The following is a 19,164-nucleotide window of genomic DNA, read 5'->3' as shown; positions in this document are numbered from 1 at the left end:
GTTCGTTATTCAAGAAGATTATATATATTACACAAGTCTACGGTTTTAATAGCCTTTTCATTTGTTGATTTAGTGATTCGTTTTAAGTAAAGTTCCATTTCTTTCTGGAAAACATAAAAGCAAGGGGTTTTCTTTGAAAATTTACTCTTATGAATGTGAAATTTGGCAAGAAATAAAAACAGATTTATCAAAAAGTAACATTTTCCTTCTTTCTTAGGGAAACAATGTATTTTCAGTTGTCGCTAATGCTATTCCATCAGGCACCTTAATGCTTTTTGAAAACAGTTGTACTTCCTCGTCTAGAAATGTGTCTGTCCCATTCTCAACTGACTCCCCAGTAGGTAAAATATGTTTTTCACTGACCCAAAAGAATAATAATAAAAGGTTACGTGCCTTATTTCAAAAAGATATTGTTGCTACCCCTAATAATACTGTTTATTGGAATCGTTTCACAGATCATATTGATTGGAAAAAAAACTTGAATGCTTCCTAACAAGCTTTTAATCACAAATAAGGTTGAGGAGGTCTCTTACAAAATTATACATAAATATTATCCTGCTAGTCATTACATGCAGAAATTTAAAAAGGACATTAATACAAACTGTTTCTTCTGTAATTTACATCCAGAAACAGTTGTTCATTTATTCTGGCTTTGCTCTCATTCGAAAAAACTATGGGCAGATATTAGCAAATTTATTATTGACTCTTTCACTATTGATTTTAATTTACATTGGGAAAATGTTGTTTTTGGTTTCAATTGTTTCCCTAAGTTACCTCGATTTTTAATTTTCGTTTTAAATAAAAACTACAATTGGAAATGGTGGGTGACTAGAACCAATTGTCGTCCATTTTAGGCAGACGATTTCCGGCGGTTCTGGAAGACGCCGCCCAGAGATCGGGCAGATGTTTTCCACCACATTCTGAAGTCAGATCCGGACAGAGGAGCGGAGAGAGTGGGCAGGTACGTCCAAACCTTATTTACTTTGCATCTCCAAATATGTACCAGTCCTACTAAGGTGTTACTCCTGGACTTGGACTATTATGCTATACTATGTGTATGTGTTTACGTAATAAGTAGGGGTGTAACGATACACTAATCTCACGATACGATATTATAGCAGTATCTTTTTAACTACCTTGAATGAGGAACATATGACTGGAAAAAATTATCTTTTATTTGAAAGATAGAAAATACAAAACAATGCTGTGTGTTTGCCCTATTGTTACAGTTTGTAATGCTTTATAACTGTTTAAGTTTTAAAGAGAAAGCCAGGCCAACCATTTTCCACAAACTGAACTAAAAGTAAATGTCAGGTTTGCATTATGATCTTCAGTTTCAGACAAGTACAAATATTTAACCACAAACTGAATAGTTTCTCTCGTGTATGATTTGACTTTTTTCTTTTCCAGAAATGTAACAACTAAAATTAAATAAATAAATAAAAGTAAATAAATACATACAATTTTACATCATAAAACAGATTGATTCATGCTCACCTTATAAGTGTAAGAGGAGATTTATTTTTGTTAAGGTTATTTTGGTAATTCAGGGTTCATTATTTTATAAATATATTCTTTATATTCTGATGTAAATCAGGGACTATAATGACACTAGTCAGTTTATCTGTAGTGATTAGTCTGTTTTAGATTGGGCGGAGTGATACGCCACAGTACGGCACTAGGTGCTGTGTTGATGTTCTAAAATCCTACACTGTTGAGGGACATTAAAGTACACTGGAACTCAGCAGAAGTTTCCCCGTGTTTATCCTACTCACCACCCCAAAAAGGTTTAATTTAATAAGGTAAGGCTTAACTCTACACCAGCCTTACATCAGTAAAAGTTCAGAGCTCAAAACCCCCAAGAGTCCCGTGATCGGGACCAAAACGGGACTAGTTTCTGAGCGGAGGAAGATTTTGGTCCGCGGGTCGAGGCGCGGTCGTTACTAGTCAACACAATATATTAATATTAATAACCCAATATTGCGATACACTTTGTCACCTCCACGACACGTATCGTGACGTTTTTGTATTGCAAAATTTCGTGGCACGATATATTGTTACACCCCTAGTAATATGCATATGTTTGTCATAACATACTCCACTAGGACCATAACCATGTATTTTGAGGTTTAAACTAGTCCATCTTGAGGAAAATGTCCAGTCATACGGCACGTAAAGGTGATTATCTGTGTCCTTGATATAAATGTAAATGTCTGCCCAAGTATCAATTCATACAATTTACAACAAATGCTCAGCTGAACCACTTTCTTTTCTTTTATGCTTTTCTTTTAGAAGTTTTGTGAAATGAAGTATTGGTAAAAACAGAACATTAGAAGGGGTAGGACTAGAAAAGTTTTTTGAAACTTCATCCTACACCCTTTCAAACAGGAAATATTTATCTACATATAAATTTGTCTCTTTAATTTGCTTTGTTTTGCTTATGGTTTTTTTTTTTTTTTCGGTATATACATTTTATGTATTCTGATCATTTTTTTGTTTTTGTATTAACCTGTTTGAATAAATAATTAAACGAAATGAAATGTAAAGCTTGTGGAGGTGCTGCAGGAATGTTTACAAAACGTTTGCAGTATATAAAATGGAAATGCAAGCTTATTCAAATATTTGATAGAAAGTGAATGGCTTTTCCAAAATAATTATATCTACTACTACGCCATTTACAAAAAAAAACTACAAAAAAAATTTAAAAAAGGACCATTTGCAACTTTTTATGGTGGTGGAACAAAATTTTCACTCATTCATTGACATTTATAGGAATAATTCTGAAGATTGGTGGTTGCACTGGATAAGAGTGTTGAACAAAGTTTGTTCTTACAATCCAAAGGATTCACATACTTTTCCTTTCTATTCTAGTTGGTGTGGATAAAATGAAATGTGGGGCCACAGGAATACGTAATGATTGCAGTTATTCCCTGGTTGTTGTCAGAGATCTGGCCCGGGAGAAGGGGCACCCCTGGGCGGAGTACTGGGGCTTCCTGGACAGCTTTGTGGATCTGTCGTCCGCTGACGGGCTCCGCAAGCTGGAGGAATATCTGAGTAGGAAGGACTTCAGCCCACGGACTCACGAAGGCTCTGGAGAGAACGAGACCAGCAACAGGTTTAAAACCCCATCCCCAGGTAACTTTGTTTATCTGAAAATAAGGAAAAGGTTGAAACTGCATTCATAGAAAATGGACTGTGCACATTTCAGGTTTTCATCTGCGATTTAATCTGTTTGGAACTCTTGTGTGATCAGTGCGGAAGCGGATTACGGCCACTGACTACGTTTACATGCAGTCAAAATTCGGGTTATTGCTAATATTCCGGTTACTGAAACATTCAGAATATTCCGTTTACATTAATTAATCATTTGGGATATCTGGATCAAACCAGCGACGCACGGAGAACATCATGACGCAATTCCCGTCATTTCCGCTTCTTCCTGTATCCAAATTCAAAACAAATGCTGCTTCACGCAACTTTTCGCTCTCCTTCTTATAAATCTCACTATCCCGGTACTTTCTACCGTCTACAAATGCAGAAATGTTCATATCCTTCATTACATTATGAAGTGATTAGTCTCCTCCTGGTCTTGTTTCTCCGTGTTTATAAGAACTTCCTGGACTCAAAAGACCAGGGGCCTTATGTACTAAGAGTGCGGCGCACAAAAAACGTGCGTACGCCACTTTCAACGCTCACGGTCGGATGTACAAAGAATGACGTGAACGTAGAAAGCTGCGGTCCTTCACTCACACATTAAGGCTGGTTTACGCACTTTTCTGAGGTTTGGTCCGTTGGCGACACTCACTGGTGATGCAGTGAAGTGCAGAATATGAAGAAACTTAACGTCAACAATAAGTTCACAACCACATGAAGGACACGACAGTCCCCACATCACCAGATAAGTTACACAAGAGTGGAACTGCAACAATCTCACAATCAACCACATGATCTGAACAAACAACTAGAGGCAGGAGTTCAACGATGGGACCAGCAAATCCCGATGGAGCTTTGGCTCCGTTAGAGGAACCTGCTGATGCAGGATCAGGAGCGAGTCCTCAGGGACCAGACTGATCTGCTGGTCCAGGACTAAGACTGGACCATCAGCTGGTTCAGGTACCAAGAGGATCTTCTGGATCTCTGCCCTGAACTGGACCAGCTGCTCCGGTTCAGACCAACATGATGCTTCAGCTGGAGCTGCAGGTCGGACATTTCTGTCACCATGACGACCGTATGGGACGACTACTGGAGATAAAAGCCAGATCCTAAAACATCCCATAACTGTGTCTGGACAGAAAAACATTAAAATGCATTTTGCAGCAAAAACCGGTTCTGTAAAGATGTCTTAAATAAAAAAAGTGTCACGGAAAGGTTGGTTGCGAACTGATGTGATTCAGCATGAAATAGTTTTTATTGAATGTTTAGGCAACTTTCAGAGTCTGATATGGAGTCGGCTGCAGGTTCTGCAGGATCCAGAAAGTGTTTCTCCCGTGATGGACCGTTCTGCCAAAAAGTGATTGTCTGCCAGAATCTGATTTCTTCTGATTTGTGGCCGCGGGAGCGCGCACAGCAGCCCGCTGAGCGAGAGCGCTACAACGTCAGAGTTTCAGATTATGAAACTCAAGAATCAGATCAAGTCAGATTTAGGCAGAAACAACTAGACCGGTCCCTCCTCCTGCGGATGCAACACTCCGAGTTTAAGCAACTTTGCTCTTTATTTCCCACGTTTGCACCTCCATAATCCCGTCGGCACAAATTGTCTTTATTTCTGCAGCAGAGGAATCAGATCATGATGCTTCATGTTTTAAATATAAATTAATGTTGTTCACATTGTTATACTTATGAGAGTGGTGATCGCGGACATCCATAATGTGTAAGACTAAATAAACGTGTACATTGGGCTTAATCCGTTAGTATATAATATGCATGACAATAAAGCGGAACGAGGAGCCGTTTTTCATCCACCAAAAATTCTGGTGTCGGTTCTTAAAATACAAACAAGAAAAGCAGAGTGTAATAATGCACTAACGCTGCCCATAAACTTTCAAAAACCCGTACGATCATAATAAAACCACAACTCTTCACGGAACGCAACGCAAAGCAAAGAACACTGTAGGTGTCAGACTGAATCCCAGAAGGGCCGGTGTCCTGCATGTTTTAGATGTTTCCCTGCTTTAACACACCTGATTCTAATTAATTATCGTCACCAACTTGTCATCAAAGTCTGGATAGTTCTGTTGATGACACAGCCACTTGTATCATGGTGCAATGAAGCAGGGAAACATCTAAAACCTGCAGGGACAACGGTCCTCGAGGACTGGAGTCCGACACCAGCTGAAATCGGAAGAAATGCCCCAAAATGAATTATTTATTCCAGCTCAGTTAGGATGAGCGGTTTTTAATGGATAATTATCTTCATTATCATATTCAAACATATATTTGAGGGAGGAGACAAGGCGGAGTGTTGTGCTCCCGCATGTGCGCCCAAATCCACGCTGATTGGGATGTACAGAGAAACCTGCGTGGATTTGGGCGAACGCACAGTTTTGTACATATGAATTTTTGCGTTCTTGTTAATTCCACGCACGGATTCACGTTGAAATCTACGCACTCTTAGTACATGAGGCCCCAGGATTCCTTGTGAACAGAGCATGTGCAGAAAACAACTTCCTGTTCCGTTTGATGGGGATATTCCGTTTGGCGTTTACATGACCCAATATTCGGGTTTTAAAAGGAGTAACCCAGGGCTCATATTCGGGTTTTTAAAAATCTGAATATAAGCAAATTCTGGTTATTCAAAGGGGTTATTGGTGTTTACATGGCCGTGCAAATTCGGGTTATTGCCAATATTCGGGTTTTAAAAGGGTTATTGATGCATGGAAACGCAGTCACTGAGAGGAAAAAAAAATGTAATTCTTGGATTTAAGTCAGAATTCGGACTTTTCTCGGAATTCAACTTTTTTTTCTTCAGCGTCCCTAATCCTCTTCCATAGGCAAGTGTCATGTTCCCAGGCATAGTTAAAAATACCACAAATAACACACTGATGTTTAGGGTTGTCCTGATCAGGATTTTTTAGCTCCCGATCACTTGAGTTTGAGTATCTGCCGATCCCGATTTTTCCTGAACTGATCACTTTTTTTGGCTCCCGATACATTTCTGATACTTTTTCCCGATCATATACATTTTGGCAATGAATTTAAAAAAAAGAGGACTTAAACTCAAATGATCCCAAGTTTCTTTTATTGTCCATTGGAGAACAACATGGACATTTATTTCAACAAAGCTTATCAGCTCTGGTGCCACAACATGTTAAAACAAGTGCAGAATAGTGCAATAATAAAAATAAATACATTTAAATTCAAAAGAGGTAGTTGAATGACATCCAGTCAAACTCACAAACACAAGAAAATTAAAATAGTTTTTGGCTTAACCTTAGTGCAACATTCTGAATGAATGAATGAATAGCAGCAGCTTACTGAACATGAACATATATAAAACTTCACATTTCAAACATGGAAACCCTGTTAGTTTCGTTTACTTCGTCGGCCGGAAGTGACGTTAAATGCAACGATAAATAAAACGATTTAATATATATTAAAAACATTAATAACTAGGTATGTCCCCATACTTTTTTGGCCGATACGGATGTTTTGAAAATGGCGTGATCGGGCGGTCGATCGATCAGGACAACACTTCTGTTTAGTTTACGGTTATTCTTCATTTCTGCTTTCAGGCAAGCCCAAAAAGTTCTGCAACTCCATTTCCGTCGGTGCCTTCCTGGAAGAGGGCGACGACATCAGCCTGGAGGAGATGAAGAACCGTCAGAACGCCGTTCTCACCAGCATCACGTCCTCCTCCTCCACCAAGGACGTCCTGACGGGAGCCGTGGGTGGCCGGGAGTTCCACATGTCGCTGCACCACCACGGGGCCGACCTGATCGAGACGGCGGCCGAGCAGGATCTGCTCTGCTGCTGCAGCGACGGCTTCCTCTCCCCCGGCGTCGTCTGCAAAAACAGGGCCTGCTCGTCCTCCAGGACTCACAACGGAGACACGGCGTCCCCGCGCTCTTCCCCGTCCCCCTCCTGTCTGCTGTCCCCCATTTCCAACCTCATGGTGGAGTTCGAGCGCATGTCGCTGCAGGAGGCGGCGGACTGCGCCGCGGCCGGCGGCGTCAGGGAGAGGAGGAGCAGCGGCGGGAGTCGACACAAGGAGGTACGGCTGTGAGATTAATCGATTTTAAATCTAAATCGGATTTATTAATAAAGACTAGGGATGGGCAGTATGGACTAAAAAATGTATCACGATACTTTCTGGCATTTATCCCGATAACGATAAAAATGACGATTAAAAAAAATACCAATTCAACTCCACCTTTGTAACTATAAATCTATCACCACATTCAGTCTTTGGAGCCAAATCACTGATCTAAAATATACTAAATACTAAACTCATCAATGGGAATTTTTCTTTCTTTCTTTCTTTCTTTCTTTCTTTCTTTCTTTCTTTCTTTCTTTCTTTCTTTCTTTCTTTCTTTCTTTCTTTCTTTCTTTCTTTCTTTCTTTCTTTCTTTCTTTCTTTCTTTCTTTCTTTCTTTCCTTCTTTCTTTCTGCCTCATTTTCTTCCTTCCTTCCTTCCACAAAAACGTCATCAATGGGAATTTTTCTTTCTTTCTTTCTTTCTTTCTTTTTGGCTCATTTCTTTCTTTCTTTCTGGCTCATTTCTTTCTTTCTTTCTTTCTTTCTTTCTTTCTTTCTTTCTTTCTTTCTTTCTTTCAGGCTCATTTCCTTCCTTCCTTCCTTCCTTCCTTCCTTCCTTCCTTCCTTCCTTCCTTCCCGTACGTTGTGCATCGATTTAACACAGAACCATAAATCATCTTTACACAAAAACATCATCAACGGGAATTTATCGTTTTTACCGTGAGATACAAATTCTTATCGTGGGGAATTTTTTGGACAGTTTATCGTGAACGGTAAAATATCGCCCGTTCCTAATAAAGACGATGTTAGAAAAAGGAAAATCGATTTTCCTTTTTTTGCAGCTGGCTGCATTACAGACAGAGCTCGTCTAGTCATCTTTGTTTGGTCAAGAAAATTGTAAATGTTGTCACATTACTAAACTCAGTGGCGTCAATTCAGTGGAAGCTAAGGTATGGCAAGGTTACGAGTCACAGAACTTAACTAGAGTATCAATCAACACGTCCAGCAAATACTCATTACAGAAGTTTATGTAGCTGATCTGTGTGGTCAAGAAAACTGCAAATGCAGTCTCACTCACTGCAAAAACTCACAATCTTACCAGGAATATTTGTCTTATTTCTAGTCAAAATGTCTCATTTTTAGTCAAAAAATCTCATTACACTTAAAAAAAGGTAATCACCAGAAAAATAACTTGTTATTTGACCATTTTCACCTGTTTCAAGTAAATTTTCACTTGAAATAAGTAGAAAAATCTGCCAGTGGGACAAGATTTATCTTCTTATTACAAGCAAAAAAATCTTGTTCCATTGGCAGATTTTTCCACTTATTTTAAGTGAAAATCTACTTGAAAAAGGTGAAAATGGTTGTTTTTGAGTCTTGTCTTAAATATAATGAGATTTTTTTTACTAAAAATTAAACATTTTAACTAGAAATAAGACAAATATTCTTGTTAAGATTTTGAGTTTTTGCAGTGTATAATAACTAGTGAAATCGATCATGTTGTTCTGATTTGCATTTGTAGTTATTCTATATGTATTAAGTAATAGAATAATCAATACAAATAGACACAGAGTAATTCCATAAATGTATTTAAAAAACAAATCGTGATTTTATTTTTGTCCCAAATCTCCCAGCCCTACAAGGAGGTCCGGGATTCCTACGGCTCCTGCTCGGACCTGAACCCCGGGCTGGACCGCCTCTCTCTCGGCAGCCAGGACGGCGAGGGGCCGGACGGGGCCGGCCGGAGGACGGCGGGCGGAGGGACGGAGGAGAAACGCAGCAGCAGCGGCAGCAGCGGCAGCAGCGGCAGCAGCGGCAGCAGCGGCAGCTCGGACGAATACCTAACGGCCGAGGAAGAGCTGGCTTGGACTAAAGGGTCGGGGGGACGCAACTTCTGCGCCAGGTCCAAGTCGTGGGACCACGGAGGCCGAGACCTGAGCAGCTCAGGGTCCTCCACGTCCTCTTACAAGTCCTTGGAGAACGAGTTCCTGCCCAGGACGCCACAAAACATGAGACGGAGACTCTTCATCGAGGGGTGAGTCCCGCTGCTCCTGCCTTGGTCTTTGTACGTTTTAACCGTATAATAATAATCTTTATTACGGACTCAGAAGGCCCACACACATCCAACATACCGTGTTTTCCGCTCTATAAGGCGTACCTAAAAGCCTTTAATTTTCTCAAAAACCGGCAGTGCGCCTTATGATGCAGTGTTGTGCTAGTTACTGAAAAATAGTAACTAGTTACCGTTTCTAGTTTATTCATTAAAAAAGTAACTTGGTTAGTAACTCAGTTACTTAGACCAAAAAGTAATGCGTTACTATGAAAAGTAACTTTTTAGTTACTTTAAATAAAAACATTATTTTAAAAGCTCCCATTAATGCCCTCTAGCCTTCAATTCAGCAGGTACTGTATGGATTTACATTGTGCATCGTGTTCTGCATTCTGATTGGCTAAAGACAGTCTCCCCGCTTCTTCACTTCCTGTGTCAATAACGTTGGTTGCTTAGCAACAACCTGAGAACGACCAATGAGCTTCAGCAGCTCAAGAACGGGACCTTTGATGAATCGTTCATTACAGTCTCAGACAGTGGCGAAACAACTCAGCACCGGCCCCGATGCAAGATCATTAAACCGGGCCCTGCCCATCACAATGCAAAACAGACGCTGTGATTGACGCAATCTCTCAGCAGATGCATCACCATTCAAATGACAACTGGCACTACTGACAGCTTTAACTCTTAACACAACCACAGCGCAAGATATGTTTAAAAAAAAATCCACATCAATAACACAAGCACATTGCAATTTGGTGACACGGCAGAACACATAAAAACAATCATAGCGCATAAACACAACGAAAAGCACATATAACCAACAGCATAACACACAGTGCGCCGGTGTGCGACAGAACCACATGTGCCAACAGCTGAGAATAAACCCACACAGCGCAAAGATTGAAATTTGGTGGCACGGCGGCACACCACAAATTAAAACATAATAAACACGCATAAACACAAACAAACTAGTGATAGACTATCACTATAACAAATATTAATAATAATGGGTCATTACTTACAATTACAGTTTGACTTTCCGGGCCTTCCGCTGGGCAAAGTCATTAATTAATTCCTGACAACAGTTCAACTCTCAAGACTGAATTATGGTTCCGCGTTAAATCGACGCCGTAGGGTACGCGGCAACGCGCGCCGTACGGTGCGCGTCGCCGCGTACCCTACGCCGTAATCTGCGTTGGTGTACCGCGGAACCATAAATCAGCCTTAACTCCTTTCCTCTCCTCACTCGCCAACTCTTCCTCTACGCAAATATGGGTTACACATGCGCACTACACCGACATCATCCGAGATCATCTATACATTAAAATTTTTATTTAAACTAGATATATCTTTATAACCAGCCCATAACATTGATGTAAACACACACACCTCAAAAAAAAAAAAAGGTCCAGGGCCCGCACGTCCCCAGGTCCTGCGCGTGCGGGCCCTGGACACGTGCAGGCCCCTATGCAGTCGCATTGTCTGCATATATGGTAGTTTCGCCACTGGTCTCAGATATAATCCATGTCGGTTTATAAGAATCTTTTTGCCCAGAAGAAAAAAGAGCGACAAAACGACCCATAACTATTTTCTTCTCTGGTAAAAACACACCTGCACCACGGCTTTAGGAGAAAAAGAAGCTACAGAGTCTGGATGCAGCGGCTCAGAAGAGCAGGGAAATACGTGCTGATCTCTGCAATTTCAAGTCTTCTATAATAATTGTAAAAAGAATTTCACTTATCAGGGGTTCTTTTTGGAACGTAACCCCTGTGAAAAACCAGGGATTACTGTAATGACAATATCTCCACGTTGGGAAACTCTCCTTCTCTTGGCTCATGACCGTCATGTTTTTGAATGCACACACTAACGCCCGCTCCGTTTCCTCTGGTCTCCGCGTGTGGGGAAAAAAAGCTTCACTGTAGCTGCAGAAATAACAGAGTAACGCACCGTTTAGTAACGGTAACTGCGTTACTGAATTTAAAAAATAATGCGTTAGAGTATTAATTACGGCAAAACTGCTTATATATGATCATTACGGTAATTTCTGTTACTGTAGTCAGGGGGATTGTGGGTAATGTAGTTGGTGTCGCTGAAGTAACGGCGCTAAAAACGCCAAGAATCGTCACAGACGTTCAAGACAACAGCAGCGACGCTGACTCGCATAATGGACACTTTTGACGAGACGGAGCAAAGCTGGTTTTTATTTTGTTAATAAAGTTTGACATACGGTACTTTTCTTCTTGTTTTTTTTTTTTTTGCATTTTCTGTAGGATTTTGTAGCATTTCCTGTAGCAGCTCCATCAGGTAGATACGTAACTCAACCCCAGCCACTATAGTCGGTATTTTACCATATATTTAGTGCGCCTTATAATGCAGAAAATACGGTACACAAACACACAACCATTACATACTTTTTAAAAATTAGAAGTAAATCTTTACACGCTATTTGACAATATGATATCACTGCATTTCTTTGTGGGTTTTCTTTTTCTTTTTGGTGAATTACTTTTCTTGCACAAAAATCAATTCCACCACATCCACTTCATTTATATAATTACGTATAGAAACATAATTCTTGTTGTTCTCGTGTACCTGCTGGACTCTACTGCACTTACTTTTTAACAACTTGTGCTTTTTATTATTTATCTCTTTTCTTATCATTTTATTTCATTTTATTTGTTATTTACTGTTTAATTGTGTCTTGCCGCTTTTAATATTGATGTAAAGCACTTTGAATTACCTTTTGTTGAATTGTGCTGTACAAATAAACTTGATTTCCTCCACAGGAAATGAACGTGTTCGAGACTTTGACCAAATCAACAGTTAAATGTAAAATGTTATCAGTTAACCTTTGTACTGTCTTCGGGTCAAAATGACCTAATTATCCTGTCCTTCTTTCCTCCTGCTCTCTCCTTCCTTCCTTCCTTCCTTCCTTCCTTCTTTCCTTCCTTCCTTCCTTCCTTCCTTCCTTCCTTCCTTCCTTCCTTCTTTTCTCCCTTCCTTCCTTCCTTCCTTCCTTCTTTTCTCCCTTCCTTCCTTCCTTCCTTCCTTCCTTCCTTCCTTCCTTCCTTCCTTCCTTCCTTCCTTCTTTTCTCCCTTCCTTCCTTCCTTCCTTCCTTCCTTCCTTCTTTTCTCCCTTCCTTCCTTCCTTCCTTCCTTCCTTCCTTCCTTCCTTCCTTCCTTCTTTTCTCCCTTCCTTCCTTCCTTCCTTCTTTTCTCCCTTCCTTCCTTCCTTCCTTCCTTCCTTCCTTCCTTCCTTCCTTCTTTCCTTCTTTTCTCCCTTCCTTCCTTCCTTCTTCCCTTCCTCTTTTCTCCCTTCCTTCCTTCCTTCCTTCCTTCCTTCCTTCCTTCCTTCCTTCCTTCCTTCCTTCTTCCCTTCCTCTTTTCTCCCTTCCTTCTTTCCTTCCTTCCTTCCTTCTCCCTTCCTTCCTTCCTTCCTTCCGTCCTTCCTTCCTTCCTTCTTTCCTTCTTTTCCCCCATCCTTCCTTCTTTTCTTCCTTCCTTCCTTCTTCCCTTCCTCTTTTCTCCCTTCCTTCTTTCCTTCCTTCCTTCTTTCTTCCTTCCTCCCTTCCTTCTTTCCTTATTTTCTTCCTTCCTTCCTTCCTTCCTTCCTTCCTTCCTTCCTTCCTTCCTTCCTTCCTTCCTTCCTTCCTTCCTTCCTTCCTTCCTTCCTTCCTTCCTTCCTTCCTTCCTTCCTCCCTTCAGAATAAAGGTTAAACACAAGTATCCAATCTGGAGTTATTATTTTTTTGGGGGGGGGTAGATGTTTTCCATCCTAACTTGATCTAACACTTTTGATCCAGTTTTACTTCTAGTGTGTCAGATCCCTGTTATAATGTTTAATAATAGTCGTACATGCATTTATCATCATAATATTATCATATCATCATAATAATGCATCTAAATGGTGTCTGCTTTTAAAGGGACTCTCCAACCAAACTGGACAGCGAGGTTTGGTCGGCGCTGGAAGGAACAGACATCGACCCCCAGAAGTTTCCCAGCATTCACAAGTGGAAGAGCACAGTGAGGTCGTACTCTGAGCTGGACATGCACAGGTTAGTGACTTACCAACATCATAGTGCACATTCTATCTCTGCAGCAGAACCATGTTATTAAAGACGGCATACAGGACTTTCTCAGAAAATTACAATATTGTGATAAAGTTCTTTATTTTCTGTAATCCAATTAAAAAAAACAAAAATGTCATACATTCTGGATTCATTACAAATCAACTGAAATATTGCAAGCCTTTTATTATTTTGATATTGCTGATTATGGTTTACAGATTAAGATTAAGATTCCCAGAATATTTTTTGAGATAGGATATTTGAGTTTTCTTAAACTGTAAGCCATGATCAGCAATATTAAAATAATAAAAGGCTTGCAATATTTCAGTTGATTTGTAATGAATCCAGAATGTATGACATTTTTGTTTTTGTAATTGCATTACAGAAAATCACTTTCTAATTTTCTGACACAGTCCTGTATGTAACATCTGTTACACGTCTAAAGTTTGGTCTTCGCACACTGATGTCATTCAAAATCTATTCTGATGACGCAGCCGTCCTGGCCCAAATGTAAGAAAAATATCAAACGGAAAATGTTATTATCCTATTCCCATTAATCGCCAAGACCGTTTTCAACAACCTCCTGAAATGTTCATGTGGATCTTAGGGCCAATCCCAATACACCCCCTACTTTCTACCACTACCCCTAAAAAAGAAGGGACAGATTTTAGGGCACTTGAAATCTTCCCAGGTTTCTGTCCCAATACTCCCAATACTCCTACTTTCAGCACCACCACTAAAATCAGGAAGCTGAGAGCTAAAAGCTGTTTTAATTTCAGCTGTAGCGCGGTTAATATGCCACTTTATTAAGTTTTAATATTTTTTCAGGCGTAAAAGTAACCGTTAAGATCCCCAACCTGGGCTCAGTTTATCCAAATAACGCCTGATAAGAAATTTGATCCGATGTTTTCGGAGATGAGAGCCGCCGGTCCGGAGCAGCAGCAGCCGGAGAAACCTGCAGCTCTGTGGAGAATTACCGCTGGCTGAAATAAATCATTTAGGAAGATAAATGTTGGTTTAATAGATGAAATCTAACAGTTGTAGCTACGCCTGTTAAGAAATTTGCTCTGAAAATCTCGGGATCAAAACCGCCTGCCGGCTCAGGAGCTGATTTATGGGTCCACGTTAAATCGACGCAGAGTCTACGGCGTACGGAGCGTGTCGCCGCGTAACCTACGCCGTAGGCTCTGCGTTGGTGAAACACAGAACCATAAATCAGCCTTTATTCTGGCGAAGTTTGAAAAAGACTTCACAACAACGACCAAACGAGTGATTATATACATTCACTGAGTGAATATTATGAAAGTAAAATATATATTTCTTGCTAGAAATTTAATCAAAACGCATTTTTATGCAGAAACTCAAAATATTGATTTTATTCACTAAAAAATAAGAAATGTCCGCCATGTTTTTTTTTTTATTCAGTCTGCAAATGACGACGAAAAGCATTCTGGGAAATTTTTCTGGCCCTAGTTCAACTAGTGAGCATCGGAAAACCCTTGATCCGTAGGGACAGATTCATACCCACACTCGTTTTCTCCACTCCCCCTAGGTGAAAAGAGGAATGGGGACACCACTACCCTCATGGGAACGCGCAAAATTTAGGGGTAGGACTGAAAACTAGGGGTAGGATTGGGACAGGACCTAAATGTGCTTGGGGTTCATGAGGATTGGGTTCAGCCACCTGAAACATGAGTTTCAGGTTGTGCAACATTGTGTCTGATGTTCCAATAAATGTGTTTAAACAACTGTAAACTGTACCAGAAGTGAAACCCTGACCTGAGTGTTGTGCGTGTCTCCTAGCTGGCCCAGCCCGGCCGTAAAGGCCCGACTCAGGACGCAGCATCAAACCCCCGGCTCCCCGGCCAGCGGCCGCATGTCTCCGTCCTCCCGCTTCAGTCCGGTCCGCCACGTGGCCTCGCCGGACTTCAGCCCGCGCCGCTACAGCCCGGCCAACGTCAGCTACATCCAACGCATCCGCCTCAAGCACTTGAACGAGCTCCCGCTCTAACTCTTATTAAAACCCTTATTATTAAATTAAACCCTTATTAAAACCCTCCACTTTCACTCCAGCTGCACCGAGATCACAGAACCAGAGCTGAGAAACCACAAACCGGACACAAATATGCACAATTGTCTGGGAGATTTTGCATTAACGGTACTTACTCCTACAGGAATTCTCATCACATTAGGCCGTGATGTCGACGCGGGGCTTTAAAAAGAGGAAAATGAAATGAAATACCCGTGATAATTCATGTACTGTACGGGTGTGGATCATGTTAAACCAATGGTTTTGTTGTAAGTGTGAGACGCCTGTAACATAAACCTGAGTCACGTTTTTTGAATTTCACAAACACAAGCCACACTTCCCAAAGTTAGCTGGCTGCTACGACCTCGTGGAGTCGCAACAGGATTCTCTCCAAGAAGATGTTGTTACAAAAGACAAGAATAAAAAAAAAAAAGAGTAAAATGTCAATATTTTAAAAATTATTTTTTGTATGTTGGTCAGTAGCACAAAAATGTTTTTATTAAATAGTGTTAAAACCAACTGCCATTTCCTGTTTTTCCTCAGTTCAGGAATTGCCTTAATTTTCTGAAGTGAGGGACCAGTTCTGCTCCTGTAATGTATGAAAAATGGAGAAACACAAATCTTCCATTTGTTAATTTCGTTCTTTAATAAATGCTTAATTTTTTTTCCCTTGTTCTCTTGGTAGTTGGACATGTCTTCACTTTTCTTTTCTTTCTTACCACTGATGGCAGCCTTAAAGTGTGCCATTTTCTTTTATTAAATGTCCTCTGATGTTCCCGTCAGTCACGAGCATCTTGTACAGTGTGTGAATGAGGAAACATATCAGATAAAAGTATTATTATTTCACTTAATCTGAGGCTGAAAACACCTTTTAAAGATGTAGTATTTTTACTCACCACTAGAGGGCAGCCAGACTCCAAAACCAATTCAATAGGAAACACAATTCAGACCTAATAGCTTATTAAAATAACCTTAACTGAACAGAAACTGCCTTATGCTTACAGAGAACAAAAGTGGGAGCTGCATTTGCTGCAAGTCTTTTTTTTTTTAGTACTTTAATCTACTTTTACACCTTTGGCTGAGAGAGAACTCATGTACACGTGAGAGTTTAATGTGAAATGTCAGTATGCAAAACTCCCTTTTATCCCAACCGTCATGTAAGGTTCATTGTTTTTGTGATGACTCTTGGTCAGAGAAAAAGCCAGGTTGCCACTCGTAGGTTAAAAGAAAATAAAAAAGTGTTCTGAATGTATTTTTTTTGTATTTTTTTGAGGATTAAACTTTTATCCGAGAGCACAAGCTACTTCACTTGAAAGATTGTACCATCATCCTCGTGCTCTCAGGTGACAACAGATCAGATTCTGGTCTCTGAATGTTTATGAATGTGGAATTTTTGCTAAAATGCACCTAAAAACTTACAAACATGCTTTTCTTGTGCTTTTAGTGTTCTGTGCTTTATTTAAAAAAAAAAAAAAACCTTTCATGGTGAAAACTTTCTGTATGTCTAGACTTGATTTGCTTTGAACTAATCAATAAATCATCACTCCTTTAGTATCCTGGTGTAGCCGTGCTTTTCTCCACTTTATTCAGTGGTAGGGCTGAGTATCGATTCTGAATCGATTCATCACGATTTGATTCGATATTGATTTGGTTTAGTGTTATTTAAGTTGTTTTTTGAGCTGTTGCCTGAATTATATGACTGTAAAATAACTAGTGAAATAATAATTTCACAATAATCATTGTGAAATAACTAAGAAATAAATAACTCAAACAGGCCTTTCAATACTACGGAGTATTAGGGCCAAACTAAGACAAAAAAAATGGAAATTACGAAAATAAAGTCATAATATGAGAATAAAGTCATAATGTTGTGGGAATAAAGTCGTAATATATAATATATAAATATAACTTCACAAGATGCTCAATATTCCTCATTTTAACACAGGGAGAAGATGCTCTTCCTGTTAAGAGTTCTCATAAATTACCACTTTATTCTCATAATATTACGACTTTATTCTCATAAATTACCACTTTATTCTCATAATATTACGACTTTATTCTCATAAATTACCACTTTATTCTTGTAATAGGCTATTATGACTTTATTCTCGCAACATTATGACTTTATTCACGTAATTTTACAACTTTATTCTCATTATATTATGACTTTATTCTCGTAATTTCAATTTTTTTTAGTTTGGCCCTAATACTCCGTCGTACAATATCAAGTGCAAAAAAAATAAGAAATTGCAACAGTTCATGCAGTAAACAAATCATTTCAGCTTATCTAATTTATTCTGTCACCACACACACATATTGCCATGAAGCACCTGCATTTTTCAGAAGTGTCATGACAAACTGTGTGTCCGACTACTGGGATTAAAGTTCACCGGTTGAAAATGTAATGAAAGAAAAAAAAAAATCGATCTTTAGACACAAGAATCGATTTTTAGGAATTATCCCTTTATAGGGCGAGTTACCATATACGGTAATTTCCGTGGACATGAAAAACTACTTTCCCCACACTTCTCAGTGAGGTCTTGAAGTCATGTGAGTTAATCCTGCCAATCAGCACAGATCGTGCTTTGTCACAGACGGTGTCATCATGGCATCTAACCAATCAGCAGTGCCCTGGAGGAGCAGGAACTTCATGATTTTCAAGAAGGGGAAATTTCACATTTTTGCTCCTACCTTCTTCCACACAAAAGTTCATAAAGCTGAAACTAACCATGGTAAGTTGATGACACTCACACAGCATGTGTTTGAATGATGGTGCTAACTGATGAGATAAGTGTTGTTTGTGCAGAATTAGTGAAATCAGTGAAATAGTTAGCATGAATAATGGTGACCCCATATTTGATCATACGCCCCTGTGTGGTAAAACTAGTGCAAGTGACTGAGGAACCTTTTGACATATGCCAGATACTCTAGTAAGCCATACTTTGTGCATTTTTTTTACAAATACACCCCCTTATGGTCAAACTAGTTCAAGTGACAGTGTCCTTTTGTAGACATATGCCCGGTGCATCTAGTAAGTCATACTTCGGGTGTTTTCGTTTTACAAATAGCGCATTATAAGGTAAGATAATATAGGATGTTGCATTGGATGTTGCCACAGATTTGTAAAGCATAATATCTTTTCTTCACTTATTGTTCTGTGGCATGGTCAATGGCATGGTTAACCTGCCTGCTGCTGGTGGAGAGAGAGGGTCAGGAGGTGATTGGACTGATTGGACGAAATATATGGATGGAGAAAAAGAGAAGCCCTATAAGTCAAGTTGTACCATTTATGGAGAAAAGTTCTAATATCTTTATGAAGAGAGTATCATAAATATTATGTTGTATGTGTTTTTTGTATTTTTATACATATCCAATTTATGGGTACAATTTCACCCACAATGGGCAAGTAACCATACATGGTAACTTCAGTGTTAGATACAATGTTACTCGTGATGGGCAAGTAACCATACATGGTAACTTCTTTGACCTTGATTTGCATCAAGAATTTAAAAAAAAAGAAAAAAGAAAAAATGAAAAATACTCTGGAAGTAGCCCCCCAATAACACTCTTGAAATTGTACATTTCCAAGTATTTCAATGAGTGCCCTATAAAGGGTTAAGATTCAGAACCCATTATCATGATTCGATCCGATTCGATATTGATTTGGCTTAGTGTTATTTAAAATGTTTTTTGAGCTGTTGCCTGAATTATATGACTGTAAAATAACTAGTGAAATAATAATTTCACAATAATCATTGTGAAATAAACTCAAACAGGCCTTTCAATATCCATTTAAAGTGCAAAAAAGAAAGAAATTGCAA

General features: G+C 39.5%; 1 protein-coding gene across 1 annotated transcript in view; it reads left to right on the top strand.

Annotated features, from left to right (window-relative positions):
* ankle2 (ankyrin repeat and LEM domain containing 2) overlaps window positions 1-16,901 on the top strand; it is a 34,498-nt gene extending 17,597 nt beyond the window's left edge. The window contains exons 9-14 of the mRNA XM_061730365.1: window positions 859-961; window positions 2,945-3,135; window positions 6,732-7,210; window positions 8,829-9,229; window positions 13,171-13,302; window positions 15,118-16,901. Of these exons, the coding sequence (XP_061586349.1) occupies window positions 859-961; window positions 2,945-3,135; window positions 6,732-7,210; window positions 8,829-9,229; window positions 13,171-13,302; window positions 15,118-15,325 (1,514 nt within the window). The 3' untranslated portion in view covers window positions 15,326-16,901. The remainder of the gene's footprint in view (window positions 1-858; window positions 962-2,944; window positions 3,136-6,731; window positions 7,211-8,828; window positions 9,230-13,170; window positions 13,303-15,117) is intronic.
* Window positions 16,902-19,164: the final 2,263 nt, after the last annotated feature.

The sequence above is a fragment of the Cololabis saira genome, chromosome 9 (assembly GCF_033807715.1).
Source record: "Cololabis saira isolate AMF1-May2022 chromosome 9, fColSai1.1, whole genome shotgun sequence".
NCBI lineage: Eukaryota > Metazoa > Chordata > Actinopteri > Beloniformes > Belonidae > Cololabis > Cololabis saira.
This window is presented reverse-complemented; position numbering and strand designations above follow the sequence as displayed.